We start from the raw sequence: 17,784 nt of genomic DNA on the forward strand, positions 1-17,784 counted from the left end.
CTGCAAAGAAAAGAGAGCCGTGAATGAACAGTTATACCGGAAGCAGTCCACCTGTAGTTGTGATGCAGGCTGCATCTAGATCTTGAGAAAACTGGGAGCATGCAATCAAACCAAAACTGTAATTCCGCTGAGATGACAGAAGGCACACAACAGGCTCACGTGTACGTATGGGGAGTTGGATAGTCTTAGCAAAAACAAAATGGAGGGGTTTGAGTAGGGAAAGTAATGGACGTGCATGTGCAGGAAGCACTGCTCTGAAACATTTACCTTCTACTCTGCTGTCAATCATGAGTACTTCCACCCTTCCCCATCACATACACCTCTATGTAACCAGCTCCAATACTCCCCAGTTCTCCCGAATAGCAAAGCACAGCTATTTCGCGCCTAACTGCGGCCGGCCTCCATTAATGTCACATCATCCCATTGCAATCTGATCTTCCTTTCCCATGGCTTTTACAGTATTAACGTAGCTTAACGAAAGAGCATTTAACTTATGTCCCTAACATCTGACAAACAAAATATGTCAAATATTTCATTTTCAAATGCTTTATATTATGGCAGAATTTCAATTTTGGACTTCTGGCTCCCTAACTTCCTGGGTCCCTGTTAAGGTAGTTTTTGTACTATCCTCTGAGAAAAAACACCCCACACTGCTACACTGAAAAATATACATAAGAAGACATAGCACATAGACAATACCAAGTGTATGTATAAAAACAGTACATTTTCATAAAAAAAACACATCCCTATGCCATATTGTAGGTCCACTCCCTGGTGAGAGGGACATTACATATTGAGAGAAGGGAAGGGGAAGAGAAAGGAACCAGACATTAGAACACACAGTAATAATAGCAATTGCATGATCCAAATGGCCAACGTCAACACAATCACAGTAGTTGTAGACTTCTACGCATAGTACTTGAAAATCACGGGTCAGTGTAGGACTTAGAGGGGGGAAACGTTTCTCGACCCAGCCGGAGCAAACCAAAAGATAAAAAGAGACTACTCTGCAAACCCCTCCAAACGGGACAACACAGAGCTGGTCAGTCCACCGTGCGGTCCAGGGACATTTCCGAAGGCTCCAGGTTGCAGGATCATGAGAAGGCAGCACGACTCTTTAGTCCCACCAGTCCAAAGGGTTGGAGCACTGAAAAGGGTCTTCTGACATCGGTAGTCCAGCAGTGCTTCCCCGGGACAGCACCAGGAATGTTTGCCAGGGCTCTTCAGGATTCGTCCACAGGCCTTCAGTCAGCTGCACAGCTACATAGGATACTTGATTCCTCTTCTGACCTGCTGGAATGGCTGCATAACTCCTTCTGATCCTAAATTCAGGTGCGTGATCAAACCCACCCCTCCAACAGAAAGGATCTGCCGCACTCATGCACACCAGCAGTGGTCCAATTAGGGATACTGTGGGAATGACTCATGCATGCACACTAGACATACTGGCACCAGTATGTGGATTGGGACTAGGCTGTTCCAGCCCACTTCCTGGGTCCACACACACACACACATGGCATGCACTAGCCAGCGAAAGCAACTGCTGTCCTGGGAAAACGCGCGACCATAAAAGGGAATTCCTGACCTGAGAAGGCAGGAAGAAGTGAAACAACCAAAATGGCAAAATGGCAAAAGAAATCTTGTGGCATGCCCATCTTTGGCCACAAGCCACTGTTAGTAGCCAAATGCTGTATATGTGTTTGAGCACACTAGATATGTAGCACAAATGGTCAAAAGGTGTCTACTGCCATCAGCTCGTCTTTAGGCACATTTAAAAGTAACCAAAAATCCCATAAAAAGAGTCTATGGTGACACAAAAGTAACCCCGCTGTACTGTATTGGAAGATGCTGTGTACAATGTTAAAACGTTTGTTTGTTTGTTTGTTTATTTATTTGTATAGCGCTCCTGACCCAGAGGTATATGGGCGCTTAAGCATCAGGTTACAGGCATAGGTAAGAACATTTGTACATTTGTGCAGTATAAGTATAGTTACAAAAGCAGTTATGAAAGCAGTTATAGTGGAATTAGTAACATCGTAGCGGATACATACATACATACAGTGTTAGTTATTTGTTGAGTAACCAGGTGATGATCTTAGTTCTGAAAGGTTGAAATATAGGGGTAGATTTGATGTCCAATGGAATAGTGTTCCATAATTGTGAGGCTAGAACTGGGAAGCTGGAACCACCGGCTCTTTTTAGGGAGTATTTGGGCACTGTCAGTTGTAGTGTATTAGAGGATCTGGTGGCTCTAATATTCTGTTTTAAGGTGAATTTATCGGTTAAATAAGGTGGGGCCAGGTGGTTAAGAGCTTTGTAGGTGAGGCATGGTAACATGTCAAACATGTCAAAAGACAAAAGGGAAACACAGTTTCCCAGTACTTACAGTATGAAGGACTAGTCAGTTTACCCATAACAAATATGAAAAAAAGTCCAGACAAGTCCAAAACAATAGCAAAAGGTTTGGTGGTAGGTGGGGGGTCCAGAGAATATGGAGGGAAAGTTACCTAAAAGAGAAATCTTTCCTAACAATGACCCTATGCTCTCCTTTAAATCCCCAATGGGCAATTCTATAACATCTCTCTTAATATTGGACTCACAATTCTTGGGTTGATCATAATAGAAATGTACAGGGCCCCGAAGGAACTCATGGTGGCAACAGTAAAGACATACACATCACAGTTCAAAGGTGTTTATTGAACTTTATAATGGGTGAGATAAATGGTTAATCTAAACCTAAATCTAAAATGGGAGCAAGCTACAACCATCAAATAATAATAATCCAGTGCTAGTGGAGTCTAACCAGATAAAAAGGGCCTATACTAAAATATATATATATATATATATTGCCAATCCTTACTGCTAAATTACCAAAAGAGTGTGGGAGAATGTTCACCAGAAAAGAAAGAAGTGTTCACCGAATGAAGTCAGGATGGTATGGCTGTGTCTCCCTTCCCCACATTTTAAGCACGGGACAAGGCGGGACTTCTGAACACAGTACACTCCTGGGTGTCGACAGCACGAGGTTCACAGTTCCAGTTAAATGATATCAAAAACCTTCAGAGGCTAAGTCTCTTTCCTGACAAAGTCTCTTGCCTTAGAAGGCCTGCTGATTCACAAAGACAAACAAACAAAAGTTATCTGGGTGATCTTGCACCTTGGGCGATTGCTCCTCGCCCCTAGGATCTCCCTCCGCCGGGCTCAGATCCTCCTTACAACTCGGGCCTCCCTCTGTTGGGTTCACTACAGCCTTTCAAGTACAGCTTGCAATCAATTTTCTATTGTCTTAATGTCCCTTGGAACAACTTCCCACTGTGGACAACCCTCGGCCGGGTTCACTCTTGTCGACACAATGTTCACGGGTGTATTAGTCTCCACCTTGCAATTTGGGCCTCTCTCTGTTGGGTTCACTACGGCCTTTCTTTAACATAGTTCATGTATTTTTAACACAGTTCAAGTATAGCTAATTTTCATCAGAAAGAAGGGTTTTCCTTCTAGCTTTCTTTCGGGATCCCTCTGTCGGGTTCAAACTTGTCTTATTCCACAGTTCCCAATCTTATCAGAGAGCGGGGTTCCCTTCCCTAGCTTTCCTCTGGCAACGGGTCAGAGACTTTCGATTGTACAAGGGATTTGACATGACCCTTGTAGGACCACTTTGACGCCTCTTGCCACCCCTTCCTATGGCCTTCTGGTTCTTGCAGCTTAGAAACCGTTCCAGGACATAGTCTTTTGAATGAGCGCCCACGTGGCGCTGGACCCCTCTGTACCTGGAGCTCAGTTGGGCTTTCTTTAAAGTTCAAAAACACACAAGTTCTTTCCATTTCAAATTCCTTGTGTTAAAAAATGTTGATACTTGCAACCTTGGGCTGCACATAGTTCGGTTTGCTATCGGTTTCTTCCGACACCTGCTGTGCTGAACCCGTTGGCTTCTCTGATCTCTGGAGTCAAGGATAGTATCACAGTAGCCAGCTTGCCTCTGTGCCTGTGTTATTGGGGGAGGCCCTGTGTACCATTGACATCTGCTGCTCCGCACACCAGCTGTAACTCCCAGTCTTACGATTTGCCTTTCGGAGGCTTCACAGGTGTGAGTTGAAAAGGGTAAGGTAATCCCCCCTTCGTCATCCTTCCAGGTCTCACCACCTTTCTCCTCCATTTGAACTGCTGGTTTAGTGTAGCTGTTTCCTCGTGCGTTCGCCCTTGCTCGAAGTGTGCTTTAGTGCTCTACCTTTTATCCCTGTGGGGAAGGTAAAGAGCCGTCAGGTGTGCGTGGTTATTGTCAATTACCTGACTCTGCCTGACTCGTGTGTTGGAACATGTCAGGAAAACGGCTCTGTTATCCCGTTGTCTGTTACTGTGTAAGAAAGTGTTCATGTGGGAAAAGGGGTTGGGGGTAGAGCTTCTAAATATCCTATAGAGTAGGATGGGGAAAAGGTGTTACAGGGAAGGGGTTACTGAATCTCAACCCTCAGTGTCCCACTTCCACTCCACGAAGACCCCTCGCCCAGATGATCCTTCCCCACTGGTCCACCCCTAGGAACTGGATCCAACAGCCGTGACCATGTCCTGGCCAACTGGATGACAGATCCCAGGGGACTAGTAAGTGGGACACCTTTGGGTTTCTCACAGCCCTTTAAGTGTGCATGATTTGTTTGCTGATCCTCCCGTGCTGACTGAAATTCAGACACTATGCTGTTGTGTCTCTTGTTGCAGAAAGGGATTCAAAAGGGCTGCGACCTTTACCTGGAGAGGAGGAACTGCTGCAGAGCAAACCAGCCATCGGGCAAGAGCAAGGGGTTGAACTGGAATACAATACCTCACAAAGGATCACCAGAAACCAGAGAGTATGCGAAAACCCCAGAGGGGGCAAACCTGAATTGAAGGATCTGCAAAGTCAAATTGTACACTTGAGGAACAATCTTCTTTCTTGGAAAAGGCTTTGCTAGGAGGGGTGAGGAATCCCCTTTTGTGTAGAAAACCAAGGAGTTTTGTTGTGGACTATGCAAACACACATTAGCCTGAACACCAGAGAAAAATTTGAACTACAAGCGAGCTAAGGCCTGAAAGCCCAGGAGAACTGAACATGAGAAATAGAGAGACATTTGGGGAGGGGTCACGCACCAACCAGCACAAGCTAAGAAAGAGGAGTACAAAGTCTTCCCTAGGCTAAGTCTTTTTGTTTCCTTTGTTAGTGGAAGGGACAGCCAGCGGGGTGGCACAGGTTTGGATGAAGGGCAAGGTTGATTTATGTAATATGTCCTGACAAGCACCTTTGTGTTATTTTCTAGATTAGGGCACCTCCACCTGAGAAGTATGGCTAGCTGAGGATTTTTCTTTTGCTTTAATAAAAGCAAGTGTCTTTCAAAAATGTCTAATTGTCCATCTCCTGTGTCTGACCTACAACAGGAGCCGCTTAGGAAGAGCTCCAGGCACAGGTGTGGGAACCAGCAGCCCCGAGAGGAGATGCAGCACAGCAGGTACCAGCCTCAGTGCAAGTCAACAAATAATTAATTAAAAGCTAGCCTGGGAAAAGCTTCAGCTACAGGGACCCCTGAGAGTAAGTACCCAGAAAGATCCAACAACACAGGGCCCAGTAGGAGGTACTCACAGTGATGGTTCCAGAAAAGATCATTGAGGAAGCCCCAATCAACCCCATGAGTACAAGTCTTTTCAGGTGTGGTTCATAATATCTGAACAGCCAGAGACATGAACCACGGACCAGCAACGCCCAGATAGTGGATCAGAATAACACGTGCTCTTCCCACAAGTGGGATCCCCAAGCTTCAAGCCAAAAGCAAAGGCAGAGGCAAGGATGGCTCCAGAAAGGTGGCAGAACCCAGCAAAGGAGGGTCCTGCGGCTGGGGAAACAGAGAGGATGCCCACCAGCAGAAGACAGTCCCATGAAGAGGACCAGTGGCGGTTGCCCAGGATGTCCAAAATAGCAGATGAGGTAGGGTATTGGAGTCTCGATACCCTTCCAGGCGATGGCAGCTTCCTATGCCAAGGTGGGATGACACAGTGGAAAAACAGGAAGTTAGTAGAGAAAACAGCCTGGAGACAGTCCCAGCATGGAAGTCTTGGACCAGCACTCTGAGGGGAGCCGGCAGGAAGATGGAGGAGGCCCCAGAAGGGTGATCAGCCATACTGCCCAACCAAAGATCAGCCCAGGATATAGGGTCAAGCCACCGTGGCCCGATTTGGGCCTTAAAATGCAGCAGTGGTGGGAAAATTGCCGAAATCCCCCACCAGGTATGTAAGTAACTGCCTTCCAAGAGCATCCAGTCAGAACTCAGTGTAGGCACAGTCTCCCCTAACTATATATATATATATATATATATATATATATATATATATATATATATATATATATATATATATATATATGGAAAGAAGATGAGGCCGTGCTGGGCATGTAGTGAATGCACTCCTCCACCACCAGATTGCACAAAATCACAGGAATCAAATCCTTTGGCAGCACACAGTCTTATATTGTGGATCCCTCAGCAGGGACATAGAAAAGACAGTATAACGCGTTTCTCAACAACTTGTTGCATACAGGTGTTCTCTATGGTCACACTGGGTAGAACGACATGCGCCTTTCTCTATGTTAGTTACCAGTAGGACAACCTCTGAAGGCATGAACAAACTGTCGGCCATGTTAGTCTCTCTCTCTCTCTCTCTCTCCCTCTCTCTCTCTCGCTCTCTCGCTCTCTCGCTCTCTCTCTCTCTCTTTCCCTCTCTCTCTCTCTCTCTCTCTCTCTCTCTCTCTCTCTCCCCATCTCAATGTTAAGCCTATCTCAAACTTCCTGAATAATTAAGGCTAACTGCATTCTTCACAAATACTGCTCAACTGAGCAAATTCGTTAGACAACCAATTGACTCTCACATTGGAAGACAAAGCATTGTCAATTTTGAGTGTCTATGGGGTGGCCTTGGCACCACTGCCTCCATGGCGCACTAAAAACATGGAGCAATTCACTCTTTCAAAACAAATTCTCAACCGGGAGAACAAACTGAGGATACCAGCACTAAGCTTACACGAACACTGGCATTATATAAGCATGTTTGATGGCACTGCTTTTACCACACAATATTGAAGCCAATGCCACTGCATGCTACTGGGGCAAGACGAGGGACCCGGGATGTCATCTTCCAATGAAACACCACATCTGCAGAATTTGTGCAACTCCCAAAGCTGATGTTTATACCCTTCTCTCCTATTGTCAAAATCTCCACAAAGCCCCATTTTGCTAGCTTTTTCAAACCGCAAATACTGCTACGTTCAACAAAACGCAAAGGTGGAATGTTTAGGTGAAAGAAACCTTACCTTGGTAATCGTAGTAGTCCGGGGAATCTAAAACAAGAAAAAAACACAGGTCAATGGGCGATATAACAAAATGGACTCATCTGAGTTGTTGCTTATAATTGTTGAGTTATTTATTTATTTATTATTTATTTTTTATTTTTATTGTAACATTTAGTTTATACAAACTTTAATTACAAATCAGAACCTCCTTACATCTGTTAAGAACTAGTCACATTCCCTCATTATTTCCACCACCCAACACCTCTTGAAGCAATCCCACAGCATATCATTTTCATTAAGTCCTAGTCCTTTGTTCATAGGGCCCCAATTAGGCTATCAAGAAGCTGCTTCGCGGTCCAAGACCTTTTCTAAAAAATCGACCACTGCATAGGTTAACATAACGTTGTTATAACCCAACCTCTTCAAAGGCGTTTTTAAAAACTTACAGACAGACCTATGGGGCGCATATGCATTTGGTAGTGACAGTTAAGGCCGGCTGTGTTTGGAATACCACAACCATACCCATTAAGAGCATTAACACATTAACCACATGCAGTATTCTGCAAATATTGCACGGTTATGGGCTGAAATACCTTTATTTTTCCAGGCTCTACAAAATGTTTTGTCTGTGAATGAAGGGTTGTGGTAATGATGATGATTTTGGGGCACACGGGCCAACTATGTGAGGAGCCGGGTCCATGGACAGACTGCGTGAGAAGGTCGCGGTGCGTGCACAGACCGTGAGGGATGGGAAGCAGAGAGGCCGTCAGAAGTGGCAAGAGGAGGTCAGCCATTGGAGAGAGGGCTGGTTGGCTTTCTTCTTCTGTAGTCTCCCCTTCTCATCATCCTTTCATCGAAAGGTACACATTGGGCGACCAATCCGAATTGGCGCCCCTTCTTCTGGCATCATACAACTCTTTTTTGGCATGTCAGAGCCACTTTCTTAATGTTTTTTGCAGCATGGGCTGACTTCGCTGACCAAAAAAAACCCCAATAATCTTGCTGACGTGCCGATTCTCAACAGCAGAACTGCGTGCACATATCCAGTGATCGAAGTAAGTGGGAACGGGCGGGAGCGGTGTTCCACTACATTTATTTTCTGTTTACCATTCCTCTACTTTTTACGACCATACGCACCATTCTATACAGAGGATGTGTCCATTCAAGGCCTTGTGCAAAGGTAAAGTTGTGATAGGAGCCTTAGTTACTAGTCACTGAGACAATTGCAATGCCCCCTCCCCCTGCGCCTGCAACACCTCGTCACATGTTGCCACATGCTTTCACCTACTCTCTCCCCTGCTGAGACCACACTTCCACTACTTTTATCGGTACAATTCTACCACTGCACATATCTCTTTGTACATATAGATTTTGAACACCTACGGTGTACAAAATATGTGCTATGGGATCGTGCCATGGAGGCGACTGCGGCATCCCCCAGAGACTGTAAATCCAGGTGCTGCCTACCTTGTGCTTCCAGCCTACTATACTGCAAAATACAGGCGCTGCATTTAGCTTACTGTACTGCTAAATCTAGGTGTTGCCCTGCTTGGTGTTTTCAGCCTACTATACTACTAAATATAGGTGTTGCATTTTAACCTACGGTACTGCCAAATCTAGGTGCGGCTCTGCTCCGTGCTTTACCCCAATGTACTACTAAACCTAGGTGTTGCATTCCAGCCTACTGTGCCGTCTCAAATCTAGGTGCTGCATAATACTATTGCTACCTGCTTCTTGCACATATGTCCTCGATGGCCCGGTGTTGTGCCTTATGGTCATTAATAGCCCACATTTGATTGACTTGTGTTGTGCCTTATGGTCACTGATAGACCACATTTGATTGACTTGCGTTGTGCCTTATGGTCATTTATAGACCAATATTTGATATTTGATATTTGATGATATTTGATATTTGATGTGTTATGCCTTATCGTCATTGATAGACCAATATTTGATTGACTTGTGTTGTGCCTTATGGTCATTAATAGACCACATTTGATTGACGTGTTGTGCCTTATGGTCTGCGTTGATCATAAAGCATTGTGCTCTATGGTCATTAATAGACCACATTTGATTGACGTGTGTTGTGCCTTATGGTCATTTATAGACCAATATTTGATATTTGATATTTGATGTGTTATGCCTTATGGTCATTAATAGACCACATTTGATTGACGTGCTGTGCCTTATGGTCTGCGTTGACTAAAGCATTGTGCTCTATGGTCATTAATAGACCACATTTGATTGACGTGTGTTGCGCCTTATGGTAGCCTACAGACCACACTTGCTTGTATCATGCCTGATGTCCCACAGACTACACCTGACTGATTTGTGTTGTGCCTTACGGTCGCCTACTGGCCATTCCTGATTGTATTACGCCATCTGGTCACCTACAGACCACATTTGTTTGATTTGTGTTGCGCCTTTGGTCTCCTATGGTCGCTATTAGACCACACTTGCAACCTCTGCCTCCTAGCAACACTACCCACATCATGTATTGGTGCCTTTCTACTCTCATCCACCTACTGTACATCTACACCAGACGTTGGACTAGTCAACCTAATCCATCTCCTAATCAAGACACTTACACCTGCACACGCATGATAACCACCACCCTCACTTCGTGGCCTAGCACCATGACACCTGCTAACCCGTATCTGGATGATCCAGCACTCTGGATCCGCCACTTTGCTACTAGACCAACTCCTAACCAACCTTGTACTACTGCTATTAGAAACTCGAGATTGAATTCTAGAACTAGCCTACCGACCTTCCCATGCTCTCACCACCCTAGCATTTCTATTAGAAACATTAGATTGAACTCTAGAACTAGCCTACCTGCCTTTCCACGCTCCTTCCACCTGAGCATCTTAACCAGAAACCTTAGATTAAGAGCCCGCAGCATGAAACATTTGCATACTGACCACAACCTTGCCAATTCGACCACTGACTCAAGTCAGCCCACACCCATTTGCACGGCCTACCTATACCACCTGAAAAATCCCCCCAAAAAGACAAACTCATTAAAACAGCCTTGGTGAATGCTAGGTCTCTTCCTGCCCATGCACTCGACATCGCTGACTTTATATCTCACGAAAAGCTCAATCTCCTTGCAGTCACGGAAACTTGGCTTAATGCTGCCTCCAGTCCATCTCTGACCCTCGCTATACCTAATGATTATGCTATTATTAGATGCGATAGAAACACCACTCAAACGAAGGGAGGTGACTCGCCATCATATTCAGAAATACTTTTGACATGAAAGTCATCCAGGACGCTCAAATCCCCTCTGCTGAATCCTTATCTATTAAGCTACCCCTATCACCTAACCATACGGCTACTATGCACCTTATTTACCGACCACCAGGTCCCATCTCCTCCCTTTATAGAGGACATTGCATCACTCATAACCACAGATACCAAACCCAACTCTCAAACTATCTTACTTGGGGACTGTAATCTTGGTTTTAACGACCTTAAGAACACTAACGCCCATGACCTAGCCAACACCTTATCGGACCTGGGCCACACGCACATTATTCACAAGCCCACTCATATCAAAGGCAGAACACTGGACTGGCTCACTCACCTCAATTGCTCTATTGACCTCCTATCCAATGACCGATGCATTTGGTCGGATCATCACAAAATAACCTTCTCTATCAAAGCCAACACACCCCACCTGGCGCCTATCATCGCCCCAGCCACTAGCACGAGAAATAAGAAAGATATTACACCTGACAAACTCTTACCCATACTACTCCCCATCCTGAACAATATCGACTCAGAGGCTGACCCCACAGTCTTAGTGGATATCTACAACCAGGCTATACTCCAAGCACTGAACACCATTGCCCCCCTAAAATTGCGGAAACCCAAACCACAGCGTCACCTTAACTCTTGGTTTACGCCGCAGTTAAGAGAATTACGCAAAAACTAAGAGAACCGCAGAGGCACATTGGAAAAAACACCCCACAGTATCCAATAAGACTGAGCTAACCCTAGCCTCCTTTAGTTACAAAGAAGCCATCCTTCTTGCTAAAACAGACACATATAACAAAAGGATTACACAAGCGGAATCCAACACAAAGGAACTTTTTAAGATTTTAAAAGAACTAGAATCCCCCACTCCCCCCATAGACAAATGTGTTAGATGCACTATGGTGTAGTAATATTCAGAATGCTCTATTAGACAAAATAGCTCGCCTACAATCTAAAATCAAGGCAAAAAAATCCCTACTACTAGCTGACCCGGACTACAAACAATTACCTAACAAATCACCTACTTTTTAGTCAACCTGTAAACCTTTCAGCTTCTCACCCCTCTCAATCTGGGAAGTAGAAAACATTATCAGGAAACTTAAACCTTCAAATTGCCAAGGTGATGCCTGCCCTGCCCCGATCATCAAAGCCGCTGCGCACGATCTGGCACCATTCATAACCAATCTCATCAATGCCTCCTTCAAAACTGGAGTAGTACCTGATAACCTAAAAGACGTGTGGGTCATCCCACTCCTTAAAAAACCTACTCTCGATCCAGTCTAACCCGTCTAACTATAGACCGATAACAACTGTACCTTTCTTATTAAAAATACTGGACAGAGCTGCCTATTTACAAATACAGGCCTACTTAGAATCAAACAATCTCCTAGGACTTAGGCAGTCAGGTTTCCGACCAAGACATGGTACGGAAACTGCATTAATAGATCTCACTACCCAGATCCAAATCCTGAAAGACAATGACAAACTTGCACTCCTTTTATTGCTTGACCTGTCAGCAGCTTTTGACTTGGTCAACCATCAAACACTCTGTCACCATTTGAAAACCTCAACACACTTCTCAGACGCTGCCACGGCCTGGATCAGTTCCTTCTTGGCGAACAGAACCATGAGGGTCTTCTCTCCCACTGATTCGGCTGAACCCTCACCAGTACCCTGTGGAGTCCCGCAAGGCTCTTGCGTGTCCCCGACACTCTATAATGTATTCACAAAGCCCCTCTTTAATATCCTTGACTATCTGGGTGTCACATATACCAATTACGCGGACGACACCCAGATACTCATTCCTATCTCGGGGAACTATGAAACAGACAGCAAAACCCTGAATGAAATCTACTCAGTAATTCAAGCATGGATGGCACATCATGGACTTTGTCTCAATGACGAAAAAACCGAGTTGATCAACCTTGGCACTCACGCCAAACTCAAAAATCTCAATCCCGCATTTAAATCCTTCGCCATAGACGGCAATCTCATCCCCGTGTCAAATAACACCAAAACCCTTGTTGTTTACATCGATGCCACATTATCCCTCTCCAAACAAACTAACGCAGTAGCATCATCAGCCGCTTACACCTGTAAGCTGATCAATGCATGCAGAACGTTCATCCCCTCACCCAATTGCATTACTCTTGCTGGAGCATTAGTCCTATCCAAGATAGACTATTGTAATGCCCTTTACTTAGGCACTAGCTATAAAAATATCAACAAACTGCAAGTAATTCAAAATAATGCCATCAGAGCTGCCCTCAAAATCCCCAAAAAGATGCACATCTCTGAGACCAGCCGCAAACTACGTTGGCTCCCAGTCAAGTACAGAATATCCCTTAAAACTCTGGCCCTTACACATAAAGCCAGAGCCAACCATGCACCAGCCTACCTCACCAACCAACTTACACCTCACACTTCTTCAAGACCACTTAAAGTAGCACAAGCTAACACTATGTCCATACCAAGATTTAAACTTCATAACTCGGGTGGTGCTAGCTTCCCTGTACAAGCCTCTAAATTATGGAACACAATACCTGCGCCTTTGCGCGCAGAATCTTCATTTAACCTATTTAAACACAACACGAAGTGTTGGCTTCTCAACATGGACGCTATGACAGCCTAACCGCCTGATCCTAGCATGATTGACTGTCACTGGCACATTTTGTAATTAATGTACTTATTCTAGACTATGTATATATGCATTTGCATGACTAAGTTTGTACCTACCTGTATCTACAATGTAACGTAACCCATATTGACTGTTTTCAATTTTAACTGTAACCAGATCTAACTTATGCGCCCGTATGCCCCTGGGCCTGGCTGCGCTTTATAAATAAAATAAATACAAATAAATACAAATACAAATTCCTCATTCAAAGAGCAGATGCAGGGCAATTTGGAACGGACATTAAACTGTCTTTGAATACCTGGGAACTACAACTCCCAGCTTTCTTTGTCCACTTATTGAAACGTAAGGCGCTTCAGTGACTAGCGGGTCTGCGCCAGTCGATGCTGGACGAAGGTGTACTGGCCCCCAGCTACGCCTCTCACCTGAACCAGGTAATTTCTTGGTGGTAATTCTCCCCTCTCCGTACTACACGACCCATACCATGGGGTATCCCCAGACATTAAACCTCTTGCTGGCTACGCAGAAAGCTAGATGCCTGGCTATAGTCAACAAATATGCCAACATGAAGCTTAACCCAGAGCATGCCCCCGGCTTTCCCTCATGCATGCCCACTCTGACCGTTCCTGTTACTGCTCACACGTTGCCGCTCAATGCGAGTGTTGACATTATACCTCAAGCAGACATCCCTCCCCTTGGCAGGCTGTTACCGTCGGATAACACTGCTGATCCTGTATCACTATCTTCAACTTCGAATTACAGGGGCCCTGCTTTGACTTCATCCATTTAAAGTCCTACTACCTCTATCACCAATCCCTCCTGTTGGCTTGTATATCCGTGCACCACTGCTACTTCTAACAACAATATGTGCCTCATTACGAGTCCATTGGTAACCCTGCCGGTGCTACCTGTGGGTTGCCGTTGGACTCGTAAAATTGTACTGGCGCCTGACTTCCTGGTTCCACCGGGAGATTCCAACTCCGGCGGCCCGGGAAGTCAGGTGCCGGTAAAATGTAAGTCCCCATTCCCATAGAGTCCAATGGGAAATCTACAGATAGGACACTGTTGGTTTATTTAAGATTTTTATTAGAGTTTTGTTTATTTTATTTTTTTTAGAGTCCAATGGGACTCTATGGGAGTGGGGACTCGGAAGCGCTGGCACTGTTGCCAATGGTGCTGCCGCTTCCATGACCGGTCAGCCTACCGTGGCCTCTGTGCCCGGCAGGGTCAGACATGTGGGGCACAGTGGCTCTGCCAGGCAGACTCCTAGTTTGCCGGTCTGGAAACAAGGGTGTCGGTGAGCTTACCGGCACCGTTGTTTACAGACCGGCAAACTTGTAATGAGGCCCTATGACTGATGCTCCTATTATAAAGGATGCACCCAGATTCGGACCCCCTGGAACTCCGTACCTGGCTCTCTTTTACCAACTGCTTTAAAAGGCATCCTGCTGAACACTCCACCCCTCAACAGGCACGATTACATTATTGACTCGGACCTAGATATATTATTTTTGACAGAAACTTGTTTTAGCCCAGCTAGCTGACCCATGATCTCGACTGCCACCCCCGAGGGATATCACATCATTTGTCAAAATCATGCTGAAGGCCAAGGGGGGGAGGGGGGGATGAGTAGCTGTCATTGTAGCAAATCACCTGAAACCTTTCCAGAAAGCCAGCATTTGTAATAACTGCGAAATCCTACACGTGAAAATGACCCCGACTGACCATAGCTGTGTACATGTTGTTCTTGAGTATCGTCCCCCTTTGACATGCCAAACATTAATGATCACATTATACAAATCCTCGACGATACAAATATCCCGAATTGCTCCACTTTACTGGTTGGTGACCTTAACCGCTGGTACAACAACAGCTTAGACAAAGAGGCCATTGACCAAGAACTGGCATTAAACTCGACTGGGTAGCATCTAGAAATCTATCATTACAGATTGACAGCACCTTCCAGTGCATCTGGATGGATCACTACGCCACTGCGTTCCATCTATACCTCCATTTCACACTCCCAAAGAGCAGCAACTCCTTAAATAAAGTTGAGAGTTGTAACTTCAATGAACTATGCACATCGGACTTGCAGGACTGCATGTCCCAGGTGATGTCACGAGCCTCCAACTTAGAGCTACCATCCACTCTAGTTGACTGCTTTAATACCACAATAGAAACCATGTTAGACAGAGTGGCTCCCCTTCGGGAAAAAACAGTCAGGGCCAAAGTGGCACATACAAAATGGTTCACACAGGAACTTAGTTCCCTCAAAAAAGAAAAAAAGTGAGCAGAAGCCAAATTGCGCAAATCCCCTTCTGAAACTAACAAAACTAGTTGAAAGAAGACTGACAAGACCTTTAAGTCAGCTATAATAGAGGCCAAAAGTAACTAATTTAATATGCAAATTAATGAGGCTAACAACAACACCAAAAAATTATTTGAGATCCTGAATATGCTGGAACAGCCAAAAGCCTTACTGCCCCTCAGAATACCAACAGATCAAGACTGTGTCAAAACACACATGGCCTTTGATGCTAAAATATCCTTAGCCAGAGCAAAGATTCATATTATTTGCAGACTAACACACTCTCAAAACGTCCCCCACCAGAAAAATCATGATAAATGAAACAATACGCAAATTTACATTCTCCTACATTACCTGCCCAGAGATGATCAAGCTCTTGTTTATCAGTACATCCATCCTCATGCCCAGAGAAAATTCTCATATCTAAGCTGATCCTGGACCACAAATAAATATTTGCACCTTTCTTAGTAAGATTTGTCAACTCCTCCTTTCATAATAACACGGTCCCCAAATCTATTAAGAGAACCACTGTTACCCCGTTGATTAAAAAACCAGGTCTAGATCCCAATAACCCATGCAACCTGAGACCCATTACGAATGGACAATTTCTTTTGAAAATCCTAGACAAAACAGCCACACTTGAGCTCCAAACCTTTGTTGAAGCTTCATATTTTCTTCATCCTAGTCAATCTGACTTTACACCCAGTTTCAGTACCGAAAGGGCTTTGATTGACCTACAAACCCGTTTACTGAGCATCACTGACAAAGGAAGTACCGGACTACTCGTTCTGTTAGATCTATCGGCTGCATTCGATCTGTTAGACCATGAATGCCTCCTGCAGATACTGAACAACACAGGACACTTTAGCATGGAAACTATCACCTGGGTGTAATCTTTCCTCTCTAATCGCAGTACATGAGTCTGCTGGGGGGATGCCTTCTCCTCTCGAGCTCCTATTCTCCACGGTGTCCCTCCGGGAGCCTGTTTGTCCCCACTCTTATTTAATCTCTATATTAAACGTCTTAGTGACCTCTTAAAAGAGTCTGAAACCTTCTTTACCAACTATGCTGATGATAGTCAGCTGGTCCTTGAAATCTGCGGTGACTACGACCAGGACTCTGCAACCCTGGAGCAGGTATACGCACTGGTGGAGTCATGTATGAATCACAACTGGATGTGCCTGAATAGCAATAAGATAGAGCGATTGATTTTTAGTGCCCCCCAGGGACGTGCAAAACTTGAACCCAGAGTTCAGTCCTTTAAAATCGAAGGCTGTAGCATTCCAGTGTCGAAAAAAGACAAGACCTTAGATTTCCACTTGAAGGGTCACTTAGTACTGACGCTCACGCCAACCAGGTTGCTGCAAACTGTTCCTACTATCACCACCTCATGAAAAATATCCGCTCTTTCCTCTTCGAACCCAACTGCGTTACCATCGCACAGGCGATAATACTGCTCAGGCTCGACTACTGAAATACCCTACTGATAGGTGCCAGCAAGAAGAACTTGCAAAGGTTACAAGTGGTTCTAAATTACGTGGTACGCATCGTTAAAAGGAAAACCAGGAAAGAACACATGACTAGTTGCTGCTTAGCCATGCACTGGCTTCCGATTCCCGCACAGGTCCAATTTCAATCAGCAACGCTAGAACACAAATGCCTATATGGTACTGCTCCTTCATACCTTAAAAGGATGATATTCCCATATGAGCCCCCAAGGACTCTCCGCTCCTCCACATTGAGGGTCATTACGAGTTAGGAGGTAGCCATGCCGCTGTTAGCGGCATGGCTACCCCCTTACCGGGTACCGGGTCTGGGTTCCTTAAATGAGGAATTACCGGGCCATTCCAACCTTGGAGGGCTCGGTAATTCCTCATTCAAGGAACCCGGACCCGGTACATCCCCATTCCCATTCGAGCCCCCATAGGCCTTAATGGGAATGGGGAGCATGCTAACAACGGGCCTGTTAATAACGCCCCGTTGTTAGCATGCTTGGCGGTTCGCGGGTCCCGCAAGCAGACCTCGTAATAGGGCGGTAAGGGGTTAACAGCTCCGGCACCTTTAGCAGCGCAGTTAACCCCTCCTTGTAATGAGGCCCATTGTCTTTCATCAACATCCGCAGCTCTAAATGATCCAATGGCCTTGGAAGATCGTTTCCCGTTGCCTCGGCAAAACTGTGGAACTCCCTGCCCCAGAGCTGAGACAATAGAGAGATTGTTATACATTTTGCAAAAAACGCTGCTATTTGCTTAACTCTCCCCTCTGCTCTTTCTGATC

The 17,784-nt window shown here is 45.2% G+C and overlaps 1 protein-coding gene across 2 annotated transcripts in view; it reads right to left on the reverse strand.

Moving 5' to 3' along the window:
* Window positions 1-17,784, reverse strand: part of MFAP2 (microfibril associated protein 2) — a 233,586-nt gene that overhangs the window by 66,077 nt on the left and 149,725 nt on the right. For both annotated transcript variants that reach the window (XM_069611122.1, XM_069611123.1), the window contains exon 4: window positions 7,325-7,351. In XM_069611122.1, coding sequence (XP_069467223.1) covers window positions 7,325-7,351 — 27 coding nt within the window. The remainder of the gene's footprint in view (window positions 1-7,324; window positions 7,352-17,784) is intronic.

This window comes from Ambystoma mexicanum, chromosome 8 (assembly GCF_040938575.1).
Source record: "Ambystoma mexicanum isolate Mex_15411 chromosome 8, UKY_AmexF1_1, whole genome shotgun sequence".
NCBI lineage: Eukaryota > Metazoa > Chordata > Amphibia > Caudata > Ambystomatidae > Ambystoma > Ambystoma mexicanum.